The sequence below is a fragment of the Dufourea novaeangliae genome, unplaced genomic scaffold, assembly GCF_001272555.1.
Source record: "Dufourea novaeangliae isolate 0120121106 unplaced genomic scaffold, ASM127255v1 scaffold109, whole genome shotgun sequence".
NCBI lineage: Eukaryota > Metazoa > Arthropoda > Insecta > Hymenoptera > Halictidae > Dufourea > Dufourea novaeangliae.
Window position 1 is genome coordinate 1433721 of NW_015373997.1, and position 25376 is coordinate 1459096.

The window sequence follows — 25376 nt, forward strand, 5'->3', positions numbered from 1 at the left end:
ATCGACTACTCGTGTGCGTGTGTGCGCGCGTGTGTGCTGTGGGATACATAAAATCCGCAGTCTAACGATTCTCCTTCATTTCCATTTAGTTTCTTATCAACCAAGGTCAATTGTCGAGAGTAAATTTGCGGAAAAAATATTTTGCAAAGTATAGTCTTGCGTCTTAAAAGGTAACACGTTTCCTTCTCCATCGAAATTATCTATCATATCGATCGCACACGCCCGATTTCCTTTCTCTCTCTCACTCTCTCTCTCTCTCCCTCTCCCAACGGGCTCCCGGTCATCCCTTCGCCATGTTTTTTTTTTGCGCGCGTCGCGAGTGAATATCGCGTGCCCCGTTTGCGAACGTGGCTAACAAATTTGTACGTTAATTAGTTTCCTTATTATTGTCATGGTATATATAATAATCTTGTTAATAAAAATACTAAAATATTATGTATATTATATATATATATAATAGATTATTGCATTATGCATTTTTGGTACCGTTGCGTATTGTTTGGTTTTATACTCGGTCGATTCGAGAGGGGTTTCGCCGTGGATTCATTTCGCTACCTCGTGTTTGCGTGATTCTTATACAATTTCAGCGCGAGAACGAACTTCCATCGGACGAAGACGCTCGGACGATGGCCGCCTGAGCACGAAGCCAATCCTCCCCGATCCTCTCGAGGAACCGACACGGATCACTTTCATCCCGGTTCACACTTTCGAGAGATTATATCGCAGTCGCTGATACGTCCCTTAATCCCTTCAGTTTCGTGCAAACCAGCGAAATATATAATTTTAGGCTTCGGCTAATTCATCGCTCTGCGTTTCACGCAGTCCACGATACGAACGCGCGACTGAATCTCTCTCTTTCTCTCTCACGTATTTATATTCCGGGATCGTGATCTCTCTGTTTCCGTGATTTCCGCCGCGTGACGATCGTGCCTCCTAGATCTCCTTCCCCCCCTCCCCCCTCCCCTCCCCGTACCGTGTTTCCCGCGCGTGGAACGCGAGGTATACATATTTTTCTTTATCCCTTTTTGGAACTTAAATGCCGAGTCCTGTATATTGGAAGTGAAATAGGACCGTCACATACTTAACTTAAGCCCACGAGTCTTCTTCTTCTTCGTCTTCTTTCGCCTTCAACTAGCGGAAATATCTCTATTCTCTATACGGCTTGCAGTAAGAGTAACGATGATTCATGTGCTGGCTGTAGGAGCCGGAGTGAGAGAAGCGCTTTAGGCACTTGCGGCACTGGAAGGGCTTTTCGCCGCTGTGCAGTCGCTTGTGTTCGGTCAGATGATGCTTGTGCTTGAACGCCCTTGTGCACTCCATGCATTTGTACGGCCTTTGCCCTGCGGGAATACGTATGATCTTTTATTATTTACGTTCTCTGCGCCACGATCGTTTGATCGATGGGTAAATGGTTGGATTCGCTACGCTTCGAAAAAGCTCGAACCCCTTGGGAGATGGATGTTGGGACACTGTACAGAAAACAACTGGCAGTTCGCTTGTCTCTAAATACAGTCAGCTCCGCGAGAAACCTACTTTTATGGTTTAAAAATGTAGCTCTTTCATCGCATCGGACGCGATAGCGAATTGACTAGAGGATGGGCCGAACGGGTTTGAATTTCTATGAGCACGAGAAATTGAAAGATATCCAAAGTCTGAACGCCGCGAGACATCCAAACCCAAGGTCAGGTCTAAACTTCTGGGACTGTCCCGCCTAATCCAGGACGTCTAGTCACCTTATGTTACAATCAACTTTATATTCATGGTAGGAAATAAATAGATTACATTCTGGATTAAATGGACGCATACTAAAGCATCCAACATCTGAAATACGTACCGGAATGTTCGTATTTGTGTCTCGCTAGGGAACTGTGCTTAGAGAATGTCTTGTCGCACCGATCACAGAAGAAGACACCCTGCTCGACCTCAGCTGCTGGCGGAGCCTCCGGTTGACTCGCGTTCTCGCTTTCGTTCTTTGTGTTTGCCTGAGGCTGAGTCTGCTCAAATGCAGCGATACGTCGCGTGTTATAATGATGCCGAGGCAGCACGAAGAATAGATAGATCATTTTTTAGCAAACTGGTTCGAGTTCGTTACCTTTGGAACGGTTTCTACCGAAGGCGGTGGCGCTGTGCGTTTCGTTTCCACGGAATCGGTGGTGGTCTCTTCGTCTATAACCAGAGGCGAGTCCTCCAGGTCGTCCGTATCTTGATTATGCGGCGGCGGATTTTCGTTCTTCGGCTCGCCGGGGGAAGAGATCGCGGTTTTCGTCCAGCTGGTGTCGTTCTCCTTGCACGGTGACTGCGTGAGCGCTTCCTTTTTCGAGAGATCGAGCGGTTGCTCGATGACGGTTTGACTGGCTGGATTGGCTAACGGCACCAGAGCTGGTATCTTCGATTCCCGTCGATCCCTCGCCCGAGAATTTTGGAACCAAACCTGAATTGGAAATTTCTGTTAGAACAATCGCTCTCCCATTTCCTGTGACGTTTGTACCGCTGTCTACGTGTGATTTACGCGTCTATATACTCTCTATAGGTTGTGTTGTTACGTTTCATTTGCTATGGAAAGCGAGGAGGGGGAACTAGTGAAGGTGGAATGAGGAGTGTTTCTAGACGCTAGAATGTATGCAGTAATGATAATGGGAATAATCCTTGAACCAGTTTCTGTTTAACTCGATTATTTTTGTGAATCGCAGCAACAGCTTGTAGGACAATTGCGCGTTGTAACCTTCATTTCGGCATAAACAAAAATCGAAATAGGATTTTAGAGTGTTACTGCAACTGAAGCCATAAGAAGAAAAATTAATAAAATAATCATCAATCTTTTACAGAAACGTGGCATTGAATCGAATCAGAGTGGGAGTACTGCTTAAAACATAGTGGGGGCGATACTAGAAACAAAGTGGGAGAAGAATGGTAGGCAGAGTGGGTGATTTAATGAAGACGGAGTAGGGGAACTAGTGTAGGAAGAGTAAGGAAAGTAATATGGATAGAGTGGGGGAAGTGATGAAGGTGTAACAAAGTAACTAATGTAGAATGTGGAAGAATTAATGGATAGGGACTCCAGGTAATTAACAGAGGTATAGGCGAAGAAGTTTCACAAAGGTAAAGTAACTAGAATCAAGATGGAGCAGGCAGCTTAAAAATTTCTATTGGACACAACAGTGGTCCGCAAGCATGCTGAAAAATATACCTGCACGACACGAGTGGGAAAATTGATGTAATTCGCAATCATGATGATCTCCTCCTTCTTGGGCCGTGGATTGATGGCGTAGTACCCCTTCAAGACAGCCAATTGCTCGTCGTCTATCAACGACCTAGCCCTCACCCTTCTACCGTTGTCGTTGTGTGTCTGCGTCGAGTCCTCCTCGTCCTCGGAGTCCACTTCCGAGCTGTCTTCGGCTTTCCTCTTGCAGCCTGATTTCGCGCTCGGTTGATTTACGTCCTCGAGCTTCGCCGCTAAACCTTCGCTCTGGGAATCATATTGATCCGTCGCTGACCAGTCCGGATAGTGGGCCATCTCGCTAGACATTTCACTATCTTGATCCTGCACAATTATAGAACAGTTTCGTGAAGTCGCACGCTTATTGGCTTTACAAGGGTTGCTCCAGAAATATTTAAAAACACGAAGAAGAATACACTATGACGGATACACTGTCATTAAAGGAAAGACGCGTGAGCTAATAACACCATGTTCTTCACGATGGCGATCGTTAATCCAATCCCTATGCAGGTCTTCATCTCCTTTTCTTTCATTCTTTAAAATCAAGGTAAAGTTAAAACGATGCGAAAGTTGCTTATGTAATTTCGACGGGATGAAAATGAAGAAATTGGGAGCACCTGTTTCCAAGAATACTTCCAGCTGATGTGTCAAATGTACAATAAACAATTCTAAATGTACAATAAGAATATCTTTCTAACCTTTCCTGTTTAGTCAAAATGGGGACGATGGGAAAAAATAAAGGAATATTGTTAAAATAGATTTATCAACCTCCGCATCAGGGAATGGAGGAAATCCGTTTAATAGAACGACGCCTTACTTGATAATCCTCGTCGAACTCCCGCTTCATCGTGGCCGGTGAAGTAGATAGCTTCCGTACGTTCGCCTCCAGCAGCTGCTTTGTCACCGAGGTGTTCACCGTTTCCAGGATCAGTCGAACCGCGTCCAGACCCTGAAGTCGATCCGAGACCTGATCAGTTGGCGCTGGGGATTCCTTGCCCTCCGTACCCTCCGTGCCTTCGGAATCCGCCGTCGATGGGCTCATAAGCTCCCGATGGGGCGCGAATTTCGCGGCCACTTCGTCCAAATTCCTCGTCGGATGCAGCTGATTTAGGATCTTGCTCAGGGACGTTTGGAGAAAGTAGTTGCGGAACCCCATCATTTGAGGCAGAAGGGTCGGCATATCGTAAATACCTGAAACGGAATTACGTTCTCCGATGCAAATCTGTTGGATCTTAAATGACAGACCGCGTGCTACAGGTAAATCGAGATTCTTACACATTTCCGACTGGTTCTGTGGAACTTTTTTTACACGTGTTCGACTAAGCGTTTTCGTTTTCAAATTTCATTCAAGGGGCAAGAATCAGTTTATGAACTCTACGAAAATACTTTCACGATCTTTCTCATGAAATAGACTAGGCGTGAATAATAGGCTGTAAAATTTTACGAAGTTGAAGTCGAACGAAATCGTTCCGAGTACCGATTTTAACGGTCACAAATGAAAATCTATTTCTCCGTATGCACAGACATATTTTATCGGTTCTCACCCGCTCCTTCCCGTTGTATTTCCTGATAATCCGAGGGCGAAAGTTTCGGGAGAATCGGAAGAAACGTGTTATTGTTCGCCGCGAGCAGATCGGCCTCGCGTCGTCCAGGCGGCGTTGGTTGTTGCGCTTTTTTCGGGCTTCGATCGACGCTGGTCACGTTCGTGTGCCGCGATTTCTTCAGGTTCACGATCAAACACTTCTTCGAGGTCATGTGGCTCGAGTACGAGCCCGAGTGAGAGAAACGTTTGCCGCAGTTATTGCATTGGAATGGCTTTTCACCGCTGTGGATGCGGAGGTGTTCCTACAGAATTCGAACAAACGAAACGGACGATGTTAAAAACGACAAATAAGGCAAATCGACCCGTCCAATGTATACTGCTGTTCGAAAGTTTCGGGCACCCTTTACTCTTTACATAAATGAATCTGCGTTGTTTTATAGAAAGTATCGTACATGACATTGATGAAAATTTGACAAAAATTCAATAAAATCAATTTGATTAGAGATCATGAAATATTAGAAGGCTAAAAGGATTAGTACTGGTATGTATCTTGGCTTACAGAGTTTCTGTTTCGTTAGAAAATGGCGTTTTACAAACATTTTATTATGCACTACTGTATGTATCATGGCTTAGAATGAATATTGCGATCGTATTCGGAATATAGTTTAGTAAGGAAAATTTGTAAAGTCTAAAAAGGTGCTCTAAACTGATGAACGACAACGGTATGTGAGAACGTACCTAAAGTCTAACAAAACGTGTAAGAACTAAATAAAACGGATATATCAATCTCATTCGGTGCAGGTGTATCAATCGATGCATTCCGATAGGTTGTTGCACGTAAAGCGAAGAATTTTATACGTTTATTGATATACAGTTTTAAACGTTTTTTGTTTTCGAAACATCGAATGAAATTACGAATAAACTGAAGCGTGATGCTGCTCTACGATGCAGCGTTCCCTTTCTATAAACGCGCTCTGTGGGACCTTATAATTGCATCATCATCTCTGCCAAGTATTGCTGAACTCTTCAACGAAAGGCAACGACACGAGAAGTGAACTTTCGAAACTATCAATTTAAACCTGTCGTTGGACCTTCGAAATCACACAGCGAACGACAAAAACATAAAACATGTAATACAATCAACTTAAACTTTATATACAAAATAGCTTGCTGATTTTCGCGTGCAACAACCTTAGCAGTTACTAAACAGCCGGCCAAAAGTTTGGATTCACTCTGGTGTTCCAACAGGATATTTTACAGCAAATTTAATTAATCACAGGTAAACGAAGAAGAAAATCAAGAAGGCGAAAGTTACTATAACGATCGTCAAAAATGTAAATTTGAATTCGGACGGAACGTGATAATTTTATTGGAAACTGGAAGCGAGTGATACCAAACGTGTTTAGCCGCCAGCGTGTATTTTCCAGAATGGAAACAAAAGGGAACGTAAACAACTATTCGAAACAAGTCGTTCTCGATGCGACTACAGGAGACAAACTATGTAATTGAATCAGGCGGTGCTGCGTGAAAGAGAGAGAAAGAGAGAGATCATTGAAAGGGACACCAACCGAAACGGAAATGAAACGATGTAACGAATGAGAAATGAAAAATAAGGGTGCACTCGTAGTACCTTGAGGTGATGCTTAAACTTGAAGGCTTTCTCGCAATGGGGACACTTAAACTTACGAAGCACGGCACTCTCATCATGGCTGATCATGTGCCTCTGGAGTCGGTAGACGTTTGCAAAGGTCTTGCTGCACACCTTGCACGACTGAAACAATAAATTCATTGAATCTTCAACCACATTCATTGGCCGTCATATCCGGCCACTATTAGCGATAAATATATTATTCACCGAAATATTATCTGAAACATATATACCTATGCCATACATGATGAACATGATTCATCGCCTAGTCGGTCATTGATGACCGTCGTTAAATACAAATATAAGATCAAATAATAGATTGTGAACGGAAAATCAGCCGAAGTAGGATCTCCGTGGTTAACATGTTAATATTAGGTGTACCAAAACGTAATCCACTATAGATAGTTCTAATATACAGTAGACATTCGTTTAATGTAGGCTAGTTTACTGCATCTTAGAAACGTCCTTGCTCACACGTGTCGCGTTTAACTCGCATATTTTCCATCAGAAAAAGTGCGGGATATACAGGGTGTCTCAAAAAAATGAGACAGTCCGCAACATGTATATTCTTCGTGCAAATACAAATCGAAATGTCCTTTACCAATGTAGTGAAACTAACGGAGAACGATGGAAACCAAATAACGAATGCCGTTGAGATAGCCACAGGGTTCTGAATCGTTTCAAAACAAATACAAAATTTCCCCCCAAAAAAAAACAAAGATAGTGGACCACTTACTGGGTACACCTGATATATTCTTCGGTTAATTCCGATGGTATTTTTCTTGTTTTGTTGAATTCGCGATCGAAACGTGAAAAAAAGATTCGCGGTCGGGGGGGGGGGGGGGGGGGATTTTCTTGTTCCATTTGCGGTCGATCGGGACAGCAGCGCGCGAAATGCCTTTGTTCCCCCGGGGATGTTTCGTTCTAAAAAAGCACACTTTACACCGCACGGAAAAACGCGAACCGTAGTGCCTGCACACTCTTTATTCAGAGCCCCCTCCGTGTGCACGGCCCACGTGGGCTCCGGCGTAGCCGTGAACTACATAAAGTAACAAAAGAACGCTGGAATTTCAAAGTGAAACTGAAGAACGATCGTCCCCGCTTTTGCCATCAGAGAAGCAACTCTGTTTCGTGCATTGTGACTGGAAAACGCGGGCAGGAGCAAATGACGTTTTACACACGGCTCGATGAAGATTCAACGTCGTGGAATTAAAATAAACATGTATGTAAACAATGATATATGTGAAAGATGGTTCATGTGATGCAGACTTAAATACCTCCATCGAGTTTAATGTCTTCATTTCACTTTTAAGTCAATTAAGACAATGATTAAGTAATCTAACATTAATAGCATCTCCGTTTCGAATATTATAATGAAGAATGTTTGTCGAAAGAAATGTCCGGTTCTGAATGAATGGGCGATCGAACATTTATATTCCATCAAATGCTTACTCCATCGATGGTTTCATGAAGATTTTACTTACGGCAGGTTATTAATCCCTTGCCTTGTAACACCGAGACAGGCTCATGGTGACGGTTTTTCAATCTGTATTTTCATAAACATAAATATTATCCACTTTTGTCGAGTCAGAATAAAGCACTGTTCTGTTGATTTTAATATTTAACTTTTCAGAATAAATGTACACTTACAACGAACGTGGAATTCCTTTTCCGTCTGGAAAATTGCTAACAATAAAGTAGCTCGGGGCGAACAGGGTCGTAAACAAAATCGTAAAGCAGGGAGTTAATAAGCTTTTTCGAGCCAACGGAGAACCGCCAAGAACCTATTTAAAAAGATCCTTTCAATTTCAACAGTAAATTACGATAATGAACCACCAAGTAAACTTAAATGACGTAACAACTTCTATCCTGACCCTCGTGAGTTAGGATTTACATAACTTTAAGTTTAGGGCTTAAATACATATTTGTTATTTTCTCAGTTCAATTTTCTTTATACTATGGTGAATTGGTATTCTTTCGACCAATGAGTCCTAGATTTTGATTAACTAAATTTTTTCGAAAAATTGGAATTAGAACAGTTAAGAACTCGGTCGACAATACAAAGAAATAATCGTCCATGCAACGTACGGAAGCTCGTCGCAAGGGGTTAATTCTCCTTTAAACACGGCAAGTAACAAGCTACCGTTTCAATGAATATCGTTCTCGACGAGTATGAAGCTCAAATCCAAAATTTCGCAAGACACCATCCAGACACTGTACTATCTCTATACAAGGTTCCACAAAATTCGCGGCGTAATTTCAACACCCCTGACGACCTGCGTATACCCCATAATACCCTAAACCAAGTCCGAAACATCTGAAATAAAAAAAGGACGAAAGAAAGAGAAGAACCCAGAGCAGGGGGATGGGGGAGGCTGAAAGGAGGAAGAAAGGTAAATAGGAGTGAGAGAGGGTTGGGTTAGGTGGGCCAGTGCCGCGCATGATCGATAATACACCGGGGAACAATGGAGTCCTCCCTGTCCTTGACGTTAGTTTCACTCACCACTTGGGGGAATTGAGCGTTGAGATCGTTCTTGTCGATGGCGTAGGTGGTCTTGTGCGTGTCCTCGAGATGGAGCTGAAGGACGTGGACGTCCCGACAGAGGATCCCGCACTGGGGACACCTCTCGCCACCCTGCTTCGTCGAACCGCCCTCGCCGCCACCCCCGTGGCCACCGCCTCCTGCTCCTGTTCCCGCTCCATCGCCGCCACCGCCGCCACCACCACCACCACTGGCGTCGCTACCTGGCCCGCTACCACCTCCAGCGGTACTTCCTGTGGTTGGCGCCCCGGCCGCGCAACCTCCGCCCACCTCCGCGTTCACGACACCTGCTGCCTCGTCCTCGCTGCAACCTGAAACACGAGCCGCACGTGCATCGTTATTTGTCGCCTCCGTCTACCCCTCTTTTTTCCCCCTCCCCTACCCTCCTGTCTACCACTCCAACTGGCTATCAATTGTGTTAGTGTGTGTAGTGATAACAGGGCCGTGTGGTTTTGTGTACCCGCGTGTGCATGCACTCGCGGTTCCGCCGCCTCTGTTTAGGGATGAACGATGACAAGCTTGGATCGGGGGTGGTTTTTGTCTCTCGTGATATCATTCGGAGAGATTCTTATGGCGAGGAGGATTGCAAGGTTAAGGGGGTATACCTATTCGGAGGGGTACAAAAATCACAAGTTTTCTGTCACGGTGAGATAGCGGGGGCTACATAGACGAACCCTTTACACCCATTGGGTTTAATGCTTTTTGGGCAGAAGATATTATACCCGGCGGTATAATTTCGCGGTGGTACGCGGCAGACGCGAGCTCATAAATTCTGTTTTAATTACCTGTTGGCGCACCTGTGGGTGATGTAGGTTTTATTTTTAACGGGAGTATGGATTAGTATTTAAGGGTGAGCTAACCTTGATAAAGAGAACGAAGGAACATTTGTTTGGATATTTCAAATTCACAAATTTATTCGATAGATCTATTTGGACTTAATGGGGCTGTAAGTTACTGGAATACGTTGAACGATGTTTACAAAAATTAAATGTTTACAGAGAATGTTTTATATACCCATATTTTAGTAAACAGTTCGTTAATTTTATTCGCTGGTAAATTCACTGATATTTCAACATTCGAAAAGAGCTATGAACACGATCATTTATAAATCGTTTACTTTGTACCACAATGCGCACAGACCTAACTTACAACTGTTACATTTCAATACGAACGTGTAGAGTTCTCACTTGACATTTTCTTTCGTTGATTTTCAGTGAAAATGTTTGCGTTTTTCGTTTCAACGGTAAACTTTCTAGTATCATCGTGAAAGAATTTAAAAAGCTTCGGACAGCGAAATTTGCGTTATATCGAAGGAAGTGCTTTTTGTAACACGCTTTCAGGTCTGATCAACGTGAAACGTGGGATGCGAATATCTTCGTGAAGGAGCCCAATTGAAGGCAGAACCACTACCACACTCCACACGTCGTTCGGTCCGACGTTCGTAAATATACAATTGCGAAGAGGCCGAGCTCTTCTTCGCGAAGTAAACGAGAAGAAAAATACCTGACCAAGAATGCAACAACTTCAGAACTCACTATTACTTCGAATCAACGTGTTCCTTGCATCGGATAAACTATTCCAAAGGAAACAATAATATACAATCTGATAATACAATTTAGTGGAAGAATAAATTCGAAAGCAGCTTCGTGAAAAAAAAAAGTTAAAGTTGAATCTTTAGTCAGCATTGAACAAAATATAAAATGATCCTCTCAAACCTCGTAACAATATCAATTTCTGTATAGTATTCTACTATTCTCGCATCCATGGTTACCCTTTTCAGCGCAATGAACCCATAAGGTACGTATATGTTTAGAAAAATTTTTCACCACGCGTTGCGAACCCATTTATATGCCGCATGCAACCATTCAGTGCGCGCTACAAGCCCATATTATGCAAAGTTATTAAAGGTTAAAATTAAACAATTCAAAAGTGAAAACAACATTAAAAGAGAAAAATCATTATAGGCCAGTGCACACTGTGTCGCAACAAGTACGCGTATAATACACGCATGTCATCTGACATTTTAGCGTTGAAAAGGTTAACAATCAACACCTCGCAGTAAAAGTTAACATTTGCACCAAAAGTTTCTCGGTAAAAGTTAACATTTTCTGTAAAAGTTGACAGTCTCGGCAAAAGTGGAAAAACTCAGCAAAAGTTGCAGGTCTCAGAAAAAATGGATAATCTCATTAAAGTTGATATTCTAAGTAAAAGTTGACATAATCGGTAACGGTTAAAATTCTCACTAAAATCGAAAACTGCATCGCTCGTTCACAGATCATTCGGCCAATCAGTGCGTTGAGAGTAGGTATACCTATCCATTGTTCGGTATCCCAAGAAAGTCTACTCGGAGCCCAATCCCACAAACTCTAACAATCATGTAACAGCCTAATTCATCCCCAGAACAAACTTCGCTAACTATTCAATTTAAGGCGAGCGCGTTCAGTTCTCTTCGCGCGTCTATCCAACCCGGCCAATCAACGAAATCCCAGTGTGTCCGTCCCGACGCGATTCGATTCTCGGAAGAGGATCGCGCGAGAAACAATTTCGCTTAATCTCGGAGTTATCCAGCGATTCCGCCGATGTATCGCGTCTGACGAAATTAGTCGACCAATGGGCACATTGTGGAAAACACTGCGAAAATGCGCCGTGTTCACCTTTCCAGAGCCAAAAGAAATACACACAAACACAGTGGTCCACGCGTACTCATCTCGTGACGAAGAATCGGTACGAAAGCTTTTCGAGCTGGAAACACATCTCATGGTTACCCACGGCTAAATGAATTTTACCAACAACGTCCCCAACGAAGGGGAAGAGGTTGAGAAGCCACGAGGAATCGAACGAACGGAAGCAACATTTAAGAGATAGCGACGTTTGGACGTTTGGCAAATCGCCGGCCAGGATAAAATTTCTGCCGTGAGTCACTACGACGTCGAAGACTCTTGCAGCGACCACGATGGGGGGAATCGCTCGATCATGTTTTCGCCTTCGTATTTATTCCTTCCGTAGAAGATATGGTTCCTGGTAACAAGTGGTACCGTTTTTCGGGGACAAATGTGCCTATGTCGACGGTAGCTGCTGTGATTTTTCCGTTAATCTCTAGTTACTTAGATGTTACCCTGCTCGAAAGTATTAGAGGATCATGTATCGCGGTCACGGTGTGTCTGTCGATACCAAACAGAATTCCTGTAAATTTTATTTAGGGAATCGAAGCTAGGTGTTGACCTATGGGCACTTATGCCGTATAAAAACCACAGTACACCGTGTCTATCATGATTTTTCTGTTAATTTCTGGTACGTAGGATGTTCATTCTTGTATCTCTCAGTTACTATGCCTGTCAATACCACGCAGAATTCTTGGAAGTTTTGTGACATATTTGGAATTAGCTGTTAATATCGTACGCAAAAAATGTTAATTTATCAGACTTATGAGCATTTGTTTCTTTTCCTTAGATTGGCTAGAGGAATAGAAAGGCAAGCCAGTAGCGATCCTCTAATTGTTTCGAGCAGTATACCCCGTCTTCAAGGTCCTAGGAAGAGAATACTGCTCTTCTTCGGAACTTTTCAATTAACTAAGAAATCACTGACAAACTTAAAGCTATAACGTAAAATCGAGTCCATTAATCCTTCGGTGGTTCGATGCCAATGAACCTTCTCTGCGGTCCGATGGAAGGATCGTCAAACGACACGGGGTTCCGGTTCTCGAATTTCAGCGTTGTAGTCGGAGAAAATAAACAAGATCGTTGCGAAAGCCGGTGATCGACGGGGAAATCTGAGGCGAGGAAAGAAAAACGGAAGTCGCACGAACGTAATCTCCTACGGCGGGAGCTCGCGAGCGCCAACCGCGAGAAGACGAACTTTGCTCGCGTTATGCTCCGATAAAACGTCGAAATGGGTCAGAGCCGTGACCTTTCCTGCCTTCCTACGTGCCCGTGCGAGAATGTATAGCCCGCGTCCATGGATCTACATCGCCTTCGAACGACGGTGGGCTTTGGAGGCCGACTGATTCCGTGACTGTCGGGCGACGATAACGTCGCTCGATCACGTTGCGGCTGAACATTGCGAAACCGCATAGATCGATCGTTCACCAAAAAATAAACCGTCAATAAACGGTTCTCGGGACGACGGAGAACACGACTGAGAGGTGAACACACTTTTAACCCTTGTGTGGGCAACCAAAATATTCACTGTTACTAGCCCTATTCTAACAGAGTAAGTAAACATAGATAATTTTACATTTATACTCTTTCGAAACTCCTAGTTTTCTCTTCCTATAATATACCAAGTACTGTTTCAGATATCAACATACAAAATTGTGAAAGGAAATTTAGAAATGGGTACCCGGTTGCCTACAGAAGGGTTAAAAGCCCTTTTCACATTGTGATTTTTTCATTCCGAATGACTAGTGACTAGAACGATTGTGTACGAAGTGAATAAGTTCAGCGTTTGTCCAATAAAGAGTTTTAAGTGGTTGTAATTGAAATGTTATTCGTTAGTTTAGTTCGTAATGAATCGATAAGAAATCGATTTTATGGTGATTTATGTTGCTGTAGTTGCGCTGTGGAGTGAAAAGGGTTGATCGTTCGTTTTTCGCGATCTTCGACTATACTCCATTGGCGAATTAACCCTGCTTCGGTCCTAAGTCGAGCATATACATTCGGGTATAATGACGAGGAAGATGAAACATGCAGATCAGTAACACATTCCTTATATGTTTCGTAAAAATAAGGACATTTCTAAAGAAACGAGATTAAGAGTAAGTCGAAGAAGTGTGTAGGGTCGTAGAAACTGAAATAGTTTTGGTTGAAACAGACCTAAAGATCGTGGCAGGGTTAATTCGTAGAACGATGAAACACGTGCCTATCCGTGCGTTCAATGCCGACATTGATTGCACGTATAACGTGCCTGATTGTTTAAAATTTAGTATAATAATTAGTCTGACACAGTTTAAACGAGGCATTTACTTTACATGAGAGCTGATAGAAGCATTATTACTTCTTGTAAATTAACCCATTTCTATTATTAGAATGCATGGTCATTCATGGGCTAGTAATAATAGTTGGACTGTGCGTTTTATAAATAAATATAATTTTTGGGGATTTGTGGTAGTTTATTATTAATTTAACTGTAAAATTTTCTTCGAAACTAAATCGACAACAAATCGAGTGTCTCGTAATCAGGGACTGTATTCTTTTGAGCGACGCCATTTTTCTGTAATAACGCTCAGCTACTATGTTTCGTTTGGGAATATTTTTGGTTTTAATAGACTCGAACTTTTTCGTCTACGACTAATAGATTAGATTTTGATGTGGAATACATATTTTTGACCGTGGTGCCGATTATTACTTCGAAGAAATCGAAAGTAATTCAGACCCGCGAAGATACCATCAGCGTTCCTCTTCGCGTTCTCGAACCGGAGGAATTTCAGACGCGCGATTAATCCTCTTTTGCGCTCTGAACTCCGTTTCCTGGAAGTCTAGACTGTACGTCTTGAATCGGGAGAAGGTATTAGCAACAGTCAATCGGAGTATACAGATCACTTTTATGTCTACGGTTGTGAAAACACGCGATGATGCAACGCCAACTCTTTGTGATGCCTTGAGGATCTTCTTGCCTTAACGAGACTACAGATCGTTAAATAAAGAATTATAATAATACATATTTGTCACTACCGATTACAGAAAATATATACCCACAGTTCAGGAAGGCTGGGATAAAACCGGGATCCTAAGAATAACATTTCATAACTCTGACATTAATAAAATCAGAAAAAAACCGAGACTTGTGGTTTATTAAAGGAATCTCTTCGCCAAACAATAGCTTACATTTAACTTTTTAGAAAAAAAAGAATGCAAGAAGAAATGGCGAATATATATTTTGCATACACGATGTTGCCCCATAGTTTGGGCAGATGCAATTGACTGATGAAAAATTATAAACCGTTTTAAAAATAACAGTAGGTTCCAATTTACCCAGGGTACCCGGTTTTGGGCGGATCTTCCATACTTATCGGAGAATTTTAGAGAACATGTTCTTCTAAATTTACTCGAGTGCTTCCTCAAGAAGGATCGATCTCTTTTCTCTCGACTGGAATCGACATTCTCGCGGATACACGTGAACGTCCAAGTTACAAAGAGACCATATCCAGATGCGTATCTTTCGTGCTGTCCTCAAGGGAAGGGGATGCGCCACCAATGACGTCAGTGGAATGCAGAAACGAGCATAGCAAATTGCAAGTGATATCAGGCAATCTCAGATACGCGCGCGGCCACGCCGATCAACTCGATCGTCGATCGTGATCAAAAGGTATATTTCATTGTGACCGATGGACAACTCGTGTTCATTTTATTAACTCGTGTATGTATTCCCTTTCCACAATCTTTAACAATCGATGGAGCCGTTTGGAGTAGATATAGGGTGTGGCCGCCGCGATGGCGATGATTCGAACAAAACAATATAAAATCAGATTTTTGCGGTCAAATTTTATGGAACATTCAGGTTTATACTGAATTTCTTTTTGGTGTATATGTTCAATGTACAGCGTTTAAGGTGCACTTAATATAATAATTCGATTTTTTCCCAAGTGGGTAGCTACAGCAGGGTACGGTTCAGTGTAATGATTACGCCCCGTTTAAATGCAAAAAAATGTAAAATCGTACGTTTAATGATTATTCGCAAGGTGAAGAATTTCGATCAAAGATCTCATCCGAGACTTTTCCTACCAAAAGCGTCTTTTATACCGTCGCGAAACGAGTGATCTCGACCGCAGCAGCCCGTCTCGCGTATTTTATTTTTATTCGCGTGTTCCCCACCGCCACGGTCGAGAAACGGAATGCGTCGCTGAAAGGTAAGAAAAATTCGCTGTTGAAAAGCAGAAACACCCGCGTACGCGCGGCGGAGAATCGATGGGCTTATTTTTTCTTGTTTCGCGACTCTTGGTTGCCGCACGCCCTCTTCGCCTCTCTTCTCTTTGTGTTCTTTACCGGCCGGCGGAATTATTTTTGTTGCTGATCAATTGTCGTCGAGAATAAACCCGCAAACCGGTTGCCGTTCGAATCGAAATTATTGCCCTCCACCGAATAATTTGTTTCCTTTGCGCGAACGATATATATTTTTGTTCAGACAACTTCTTCGAATAGACGAGATCGAATAATTTCTTTGATTCTGGTTACTGTAAAGCCTACGAGTATCTCGAGTATCGCGTAAACTGTGAATTTTATGGATTCTCTGAGAGAAAGAGAAAGGATTCGATCAGGATTAAGAATGATCTTGTTTTCAATGTTCTATAGAGTGTGATTATTATTTCTGTTAAACGGCCGATTAAACAGAGATTTTTCTTATTCGAGCCGTTCATTTGTCAAAGTGAAATACATACGATGGTACTGACAAAAAGGCTGGGAAAGGAAGTGGAAGAGGAGAGGATGATACCGTCGAACCAAACAGCGTTCAGAAGACGGACAGGGACGGTAGACAAGATTTTTCTACTAAATTACATTTGTTAAAAGTGATTGACTCCTCACAAAAATGTAGAAAAGTTTGGCACCGATCAATCATGCTTTGGCATTAAAATTTGAAAAACTGCAAAGAAATAGAGTTGATCATACTTTGGTCTGTGGATGATTCACTTGTCGAATACGAGCAACATATTTTGGTAGATATCTACTCTACGCGGCTGTCGAATGTAATACTACGACGCGGTGGCCTATCAGTGCCAGTCGTCCCGTGAGATTATCATATGAAATAGTAGCGCGCCGATTGACTCCGGAAAGTGGGCAGCTTTAGGCCACGAGACGTGGTCAATTGTCACAGGAGGTTCTAGGAAATCCAAGAAATCTCGGTCGCCTTGCACTCGGGGTATTCAACATTTACCAACATTTCTATGCGTTAAACCAAAATGACCGTCATCCTCGTAAGGACTTTCTTGTTTTCATCCATTCACGAAAGACACGTGTGGCGAAACAGACCAGAAGAACGAACGAGGAAGAAGGTTCGTCTCGACGATCGAATTGCTCGCGATCAAAACACGAAACGTTTCATTACTCCAGTGCCGTATCATTATCTTATCGCGGTAAAGGAACACTAAGAACGATGTTGCAAAACACGAGAATGCGCTTGGACGATCCAATTTTCGCTCGCGATTGTAAACTACGTTATACTCTCTACGTTTGTCACCTGTGTAATTTCGCGCCGTAGTAAGGAAAAATATGGGAAATAATTAATTTGTTAATCGTGTACAGTAAATAATGGTAATCTTTTATTCTGCATACGTTCGAGAGATGGAATAGCTCGTGATGTCAAACGTAAATTTTTCAGAATTAACCCTCCGTTGGCAAACATACGGGATGCGTCTGAAAGTTATATACCAATGGGTATGAGGTGATTCCTCATAAAAAGATAAGGAAAAAATATAGAATAAAGTTTGTTCATTTGGGGCTTTAATTTCGAGGAAATTAAATTTGACAATCTGCGGGATGCACGTACAATTGAATAGGACTTGGGTAGTGCGTCTGTTCATTGCATTCCGTTTCTACTCACTACCATGACGAATATAGGCGTTTCGGATTAATGGTTAAAATCGATTTTCTCGAAACAGAAGTCTGAAATGAAAAAATGTTACTTTACATTTTCGACTTATTTTTTCCCGTAGAATCACCTCATGCCTGGTTATGCATCACTTTCGGAGGCACCTTATATTTTTTCATACTCCGTAGGCAAGCTGGTGTATGTCCTATTTTTTTTTTAAATTTAAAGAAAATTCTGAGATACTTATCAGTCTCTGCCACATTGCATAATTGTTTTTTAAGTCGAATGTTTAAAACTTGTTTCATTGAAACTAAAAATTCGAAGGAAAGGTCCGGGGAAACGGAAATTCGTTTGGGTCGTCAACAACCCACATTGCCTTACGGAGGATTAATTGTGATATAGTGGATGTTTTCAATAACCAAAGAACCACTTTTCAGTCTGACTAAATAAATCGCTTCCTCGAAAGTCTATCTTCGATTTTCCGCTACTTTCCGCCAAGAATTACAAGGAAAACTATTTGTCAAGTGGTACAATGTTCTCTCAGGAGGAACATGGACGGGTTCGTAGGAGTCACGTCTCGCGCGGATAATTAGTTAAAGGAAAGACACATGTATCGTTGTAACGATCATGCGAATTCCCATCGTAACCCTTTGATAAATACCTCGAACAGACGTTTCACGAACGTCTTTGGCTTCCGTTAAACACGCCTGTCTGGTCTCCATTTTTCAAGCAGGCTAGTCGATCAACGTCTTTTCGTGAATGTTCACAGAAATTTACGTTGTTACAGAGTACAAAATACAGAAATCAAATAAATTTTCAACGCATTTACTGACCTGTTGAACTGTACAGATCTTAATTCTAGCTCACAAAAAACTCAGATGATTCCTCATCGAATATTGGTAGAGGAAATACATAGAGTAATGTTACGAAGAAAAAAGTTTATTTTATAACAAATTTTGGGCATATCAGGGTAGTAATCGCTGTTCGGTTTCGTCGAAACGATAGTGGAATACGGTCGATGGCGGTGAGTAGTATACGTGTGTTGTGTTGGTGAACTTGATCCCATCGTCAGTGGGCCGGTACCTTCAACGACCGGAGGTGGAAAAAAAAGAGAAAGAGAGAGAAAGAGAGAGAAATAGAGAGACAGATGAACGGGGGCTTACGTCACGCGTGTACAACGTGGATCAGACCATAAAGGCGCGTTCGCACGGCGCCGAAGATGCGTCGCGGCGATCCGGCTGACGCCGGTACCGCCGCGAGAAGTAAACGATTTGTCGGAGAGGTCATTGAGCTTGATAGGGCGCGGCCGCCATCTTCCAGAACGTTAAAACCACTTCGGTGCGCGGTTCGTCACGGGGACACAGGATTTTCGTGATGCACTGACTCAAACCGAAACGAACTGGATTTCGTTATACACTCGATGTTTTTCTTATGGATAATATTTAAACTCGACCATAACGATTCAATAGTTGTATTGCATACGAGGCAACTGTTTTCGGTGATACATTTTTACGAATGAAAATGAAGAAGGATTGATTTTTGGGTTCATTCGTTATTTCTGTGGTCGATTTAATGTCTACACAGTTGTCTGTCACTCGTGTATTTTCGAATACCGCGAAACTAACGACTAAATCCAGAAAATGTTCTGACTTATTTTACCAAGGATGTTGTGCGATGGAATTACATGCCTGTAGAAATTTTGCAGGTAAATAAGGGAAAAACTAAAAATGATAAAAAAAAAAAATACAAATGAAATCGTTGTTTTCTGTTACAGTTGAATCTCGAAGAAGACATTCGTACGACATGTTTTCTGCTTTTTCATTTCACGGAGTCGATCAGATAACGGCCACCGAGGGGGCTGAAACAGGAACGAGAAGAGCGTTCCAATGGCGTGCCAGTGCCTTTACGATTCCGGCGGCGACGTCGAAACATCGTTCGGTAGGGGGCTCGGCTCGAAAACTGAGCGAACGGTGTATAACGGCGGTGAATCTTCGATAACGTTCGTGATTGAACGCAAATGACACTGTTATTCCACGGCATTATGCGTACACGCCAGCCAATCAATGGAACGCGCGCGCCAATTGGTCGCGGGCTAAATGCCGACCAATCGGCCGTATCAACTTCGTCGATTAATACGAGAGAAACGTCGAAAACCGTGACTCTGTTCCACGTCGAGTGAAATATATATCGAAACGAACATCGTGGACGTGGTTGTTAATCTTTTGAAGCAAAGATTCGAGTAAAACAACGACCGATAAGCCGAATAATCTTATTTCTGTCACACGATTGATTAAATACTGACATTATTTCTGCGTGAAAATAAGGAATTGTCAAAGGTCGTTCCAGGTAAATCGAACGAAAAAATATTGGTTTAATTGTTGATTAAATATATCTGACATCTTTAGAACATTGTATTTTTCGGATGACTAGTGGTAACATTCGAATAATCGTTTAAGGGCACTTGAATGCTGATAATAGGATCCAGGGAAGCATTCGAGATGTGTTATTCGGGTCACGAATGATTCGTCGAACGAGATTCTTTGCCAGGGAACAGTGGCTTATTGCCTACAATTATGGGATGCTGGGTATGATTATGCGTTTGAACTGTGTATCGATGGATTCGCGCGGGATACATGCGAATGGCGTAATAACCGTTTGATAGAAATTTATTGTAAGAATCTACTCGGTACCATACATCTTTCTGTGATTCAAACTTCGATGGTTTATAATAAACACTAGTACTAACGTTTAAAAAACAAAAGGAAAATCACAATCTGATTACGAGTTTGTGATTGTAACGATGGAAAATACGTAGGAATACGCCGGAAAAATCGGGTGCAAAACTCGAGCGGATGAAAGTTTTAACGAGATTTAAGTAATAACGAACCCTGGCCGATCTCGGATAATAAATTGGTCGACGCTAGTAAAAAACTACTCACTTCGGAAAATTCTACGTAGAGAGTAGAGAGACAGAGGGCGAGAGAAACAAATGGAAGTTAATTTAAAGCGCCAGGAGAACCGCGTCAGGGTACAAACTACAATGAAACAGCCAAGCAAATACAGCTACGGGGCCGACCTCGTGCCGCCGAATAGAGTTAATTACTCTTTTGTCGTGCGTCGTGTTTGAGAACTTTGCAAATACAGGCAGCCGTGCATTTATCTAAGCACGCGTCGCTTAAAGACACTACACGGTCTCGTCACAACGAAATTAACGGAAAAGGACACTACGATCCCGATGAAACGAAGTATGTACGTACCTATATTGCCTCCCACAATCAAGAAATAACTTTATCGATCCATGTTACATTTACTGTAATTACAGTAAGAGCGAAGCAGTAAAGTATCTACAATGTTTTTTTTTCCAATGAATCACACCGCGAACCATGAAAGTCACATCAAAGAAATTAGTTGATAAGAACCACACTCGATTAAGAATTGTGCACATAAAGAAAATGTCAGTAAGATAATGCCATCAGTGGTGTTTTACAGTATATACTGCTCCTTCAAGTTCTTTACAAAGAATTTCTGTCGTAAAAGAATGCATTCATGTATTTACCGCCCACACACAGGAAGTTTCACGAACATAGTGGTGCCATTTTGGTACCAATTTTATTCGGAAGAAAGACATTTCCTCCCGGGCGAGAACTTTTAAATCATACCGATAATTCAATTTAACCTCCAATCTAGTCACTATAAGAATGTTCAGAAGATGCAGCAATTATTTCCCCCAAAAACCAGAGAAACATCGATTCCCAGAAAGTGTATGCGCTCGTTCTCCAAGTGGTCGCGCGCGCGCGTGCTCGCACCGGAAACTGGCCATTTTTCGCAATCTCGTATATGCGCGTGTGACTCCGGTTATTCGTCCGCGTTTCGCTCTGAAAAAATATCGAAACACGCCGCACAGACCGATAACACGCAGTGCCGAGCGTGATAAAGGGGGATGGAGGGGGATCAGGAGAGAGGAAAAAGGCGGGCGAATACGCGGGTGGACGACAAGTAAAATTGCACACGATGCGCTCTGCCCGTTGATACAAGGCCCGTCATTCATCTCTCCCGCACGGAATATAGGGAATCTTATCTGTCGACAAGGAACAATGTACCCTGCCCGTGGTGTACGTACGTGTGTCGGCCGGATGAAAGGATCGAGAGCTCGCGGAAACGGTCCAGGGAATTCGACGTGGCCAGGGAGAAGAGGAGAACACGTTCGACAGTCCGCGGCGAGATTTATTTCGAGAACCGAGGAATTTCGCAAAACTGATCGATATACGATTCATGGATCACGGGGCTCGATGAGTCTCTTGGCACACGATGTCGGTGTGTGCAGCGCCGAGTTGGGCAGAATTTTATTCGAATAATACATAGTGAAAAGCAGCATTATCTAAGGGTGTCGTCCTGAGCTTTAAACAGTTAATGAGATTAAATAATTGCATGACAAATGTCGATTCATTTATAAAGAAGTACCATTTTATTATAAAAATTGAAATTTTGTCCGGATCCGAGTACGGGAAGATAATCGAGAGGAGTCTGCGAGTCAATTGCAATTCAAATTACAATAACCGAAGTGGATTTCCCACGTCTTTCCTACTCCTTCGGTTAACTTCACTCCATTAAACGAGACTAAATCCTCGGGCAATAGTTTGTAATCGGTTGTTCAGCCGCGACGTGTAAATATTTACGAGCAAACCGATTAACGAGTAACACGAGCAGTTGAGTTACGACCTCGATCCATCCGTGACGCCGCGCCTCGGGGAAAATTGATTTGAACACAACCGGCGCGTGGAAAATCCGTTCGTTCTTTCATCGACGCCTGACGACGCAGTTGAATCACGGGGAAATGGCGTCCACCTGATCACCAGAAATAGATCAACGCGGTTTCTGTCTGCTCCGAACCTCCGATCGGTAAATATTTTCGCGTGGGGTACGACTCAGTCGCGAAGCTTGTACAATAATCGGCCGCCTCTTGTAACACTCTTGTATATCGGATATACACCTACTATTGACTCGCAGAACAGAACGCCGCCGCGCCGCTGATCTTGGCCTCGCGAGAAGCTTCGAGTTACGTTTCTGGCGAGTGAGATTGGCCCTGCTGGTTATACTTTATTTGAATCTGTTCGACGAACACGGAACTTTGGTGCAGAGAAATTAATAATCCTATCCATTGATTCTGTGTTACACGTTTCAATAGATGATCAAGAAAAGCAGTGTATGTATAATGTGTATGATTAAGACTAAAAACAATGACCCACAATTTGTTCACGGAAGGCTGTTACCTTCGTTTGATAAAAAAAAGGTACCGAATTACGAATTTCATTTCAAAACTAAGAAGAACTTTTCACTAAAGTATGGTAAAAGTAAAAATAACGAAGACACGTAAACAGAAATTGTACAGAAATTTTTACATTTAATTGTTACTTTATAAGTATATAAACAAATATATAAGTCACTGTACCTATTTCTACTGAACCGTTCAAATGATCGGTCCTTAAATAAAAGTTATATTTTTTGCAATTGAGTGCAGGTAATAGTAAACATTCACATGTTATTAAACTTTTCTACCATTTAATCAAGGTCCAGATTGACTAGGCTTGAAAGAAAGTCACATTTGAACCGTTCACAGGCCAAAATGACCAACTTCATTCTTGGAATTTTCTCAAACTTCAGAGTCAGAACACTTAATTGGTGCTTAAGTTTTTACATCGACAATGAAGTTTAAATACATATTTCGTGGAGTTACTCACTTTGACAAATGAACGGCTCATTTAAGCGATCAAGCGTCCAAGTCCTACGCTAATGGTGGCCGAACGTTTAATGAACGGGGCCGTCTGAACGAAAACATTGTTTCATTGTCGTGTTTTCGCGCCACGTGGGGGTAAAAGGTTGCCGTGTTTTCGAGTCGGGACGATTCTCCGCGTGAAAACGGTTGGAAACGAAGACGAAATGATTGACCAGTCGTTGCGTTCAAAACGGTTCAAGATCTCGCGTGTTACGTGTAGGGTTTAAAGTTCAGGGGAACGGAGCGTACTTACTCGTGAATCACCAAAAACCGTCGGGTACCGTTAGGTGACGCAGTGACGACATGTCGCGGCCATATTTCGGCGATGAAACAGAGTGACGCCGCGTGAATCGACGCAAGATCACGAGACCCAAATGAATATCTCGATGGGTGAAAAATATTTTCGTGGCTCACCCCCCCCCGGATGCACGTGCGCGAGAAGATTTTTGGCATTTGACGCGTTCCACGAACTGTTTACGAGGGTCCCGTTTCGACGGTTATACGTTAACAGCCGCTTCGCGTCAGCCTTACTGACGCCGCGAGTTTCGTCGACGGCGCGGTCAAGTTGTCCACGCATTGTCGATCGTAGCTAGAACTGCCGATTTACGATGGACAGCTTAACTATCTACGCAATTAGAACCTATGTAATAGTTACATCCAACAGGACGAACAATCTAGAATAGTAAACGATACAATAATTCGAATCTTTGCGACGGTTCAGGTGGAGGAAGCTACTAAGGTGATTCTTCAAAGCTTTAAAAAGAGGATGTGAGAGCACTTTCTTTTGACACGTAAATTCTTATCGGTACAAACGATTTCGGAGAAACCGAAATAGATGACAAAGTTAACCTCACCTATCTAAAATATTTGTGTCAGATCACCTATGTGATAAGTACTTTGGTAATACTTGCTCGCGATTATTTTTTTCATTGTGCTACGTAGGTACGTTCGTATATGTTGTAAGAGCTTGAAATCCGCAGAGTCCAGTCATGACGGATGTTTGAAGCTGTAGTCACGTTATCAGGGTAATGATTCAAGTGAAAACGAGTGCATCGAGCTACCGCATAATATCACGAAGACCGCGCAGCAGAAACGAAAACATGAACACACGGCGACGCGATTAAATCGTACACGTTGTCCCGACGAAAAATAGGTACATTTTGAAGGACCGTATGTGCGCTTGCGTACAAGCTCTCCGCGTGTGTTAAAGTACAAATGTGCTTTCCGAGTGTACGGAGCGGACGACCGCGCACACCAGAGGCGTTACATATTTACAAAGACAGATCGCACGCAGAAATCACGTGTAGGTGCCTGCTGCGTTTCGAGAAGTACGGAAACGAATAATTCTATCGTCGACAGCATGATACCGATAGAATACCACTGTAAACGTCATCGTAACGCGCGTCTACGATCTACGTTCTTAAAACACGATTGCACGGTCAAAGTACAGTGTTCACTGATCACTGAATTCCGCGTGAGACACACTGAAATGATGCGTTGTGTGCTGGTCGTACTGTTTCACCAGAGTATACATTGTAAATGTTTGAAGATGTAAATCGAATAACAGATACTGTTCCCCTTTCCCATTAAGGTGTCGATTAAGTTGTACATTTTGTGAAAGATGTTATCAATCATTCTTTTGCTTCATTGTGTTTTACAGATAAATCCATAAACATCCGTAGCGTAGCGATAAGTAACCTCAAATGAATCAACGAACACAGTAACGCCGAGTGCGCAGTCGTGAAGAACGCGAACCGCGAGAAACGAAGGAAACAGTTTCGGCCGAAACTTTCGGGTTGCATGCGTACAGGTCATGAAAGAAGATTTGTACTCACCTTTGAACGTATTTCGGACGAGAGTCATGTTCATATTCACGTGAGCGCGAACCAGTGCTCCTCGACGTAATTCCTGCGTCTTGTCGACGATTCCGCCAGATTGAACGTTCCCGCAGTAGCGACACGTCCCGTGATTATCCCGCTCAAGAGTTCGTCCAGCGTGATCTGTGACGTTTCAAGGTACAGCGACGCATGTTTGCACTCTTCCGTTCCGTTTCTTTGTTGTATCGTTCAATAAACACGTCGTCAGTACGAAGTAACGATAACCGACCGTTCCCGCGTCGGGGAGCATCGAGAT

General features: G+C 42.7%; 1 protein-coding gene across 1 annotated transcript; it reads right to left on the reverse strand.

Annotated features, from left to right (window-relative positions):
- Positions 1–1119: 1119 nt before the first annotated feature.
- LOC107187958 (zinc finger protein 1) lies at positions 1120–25106 on the reverse strand. The gene is made up of 9 exons (XM_015576167.1): positions 25079–25106; positions 8912–9261; positions 6391–6531; positions 4762–5062; positions 4035–4408; positions 3188–3541; positions 2093–2431; positions 1835–1994; positions 1120–1340 (listed from the first exon to the last, which is right to left on the reverse strand). Exons 1-9 carry the CDS (start codon positions 25104–25106, stop codon positions 1147–1149), a joined length of 2241 nt encoding a protein of 746 aa, XP_015431653.1. The 3' UTR covers positions 1120–1146.
- Positions 25107–25376: the final 270 nt, after the last annotated feature.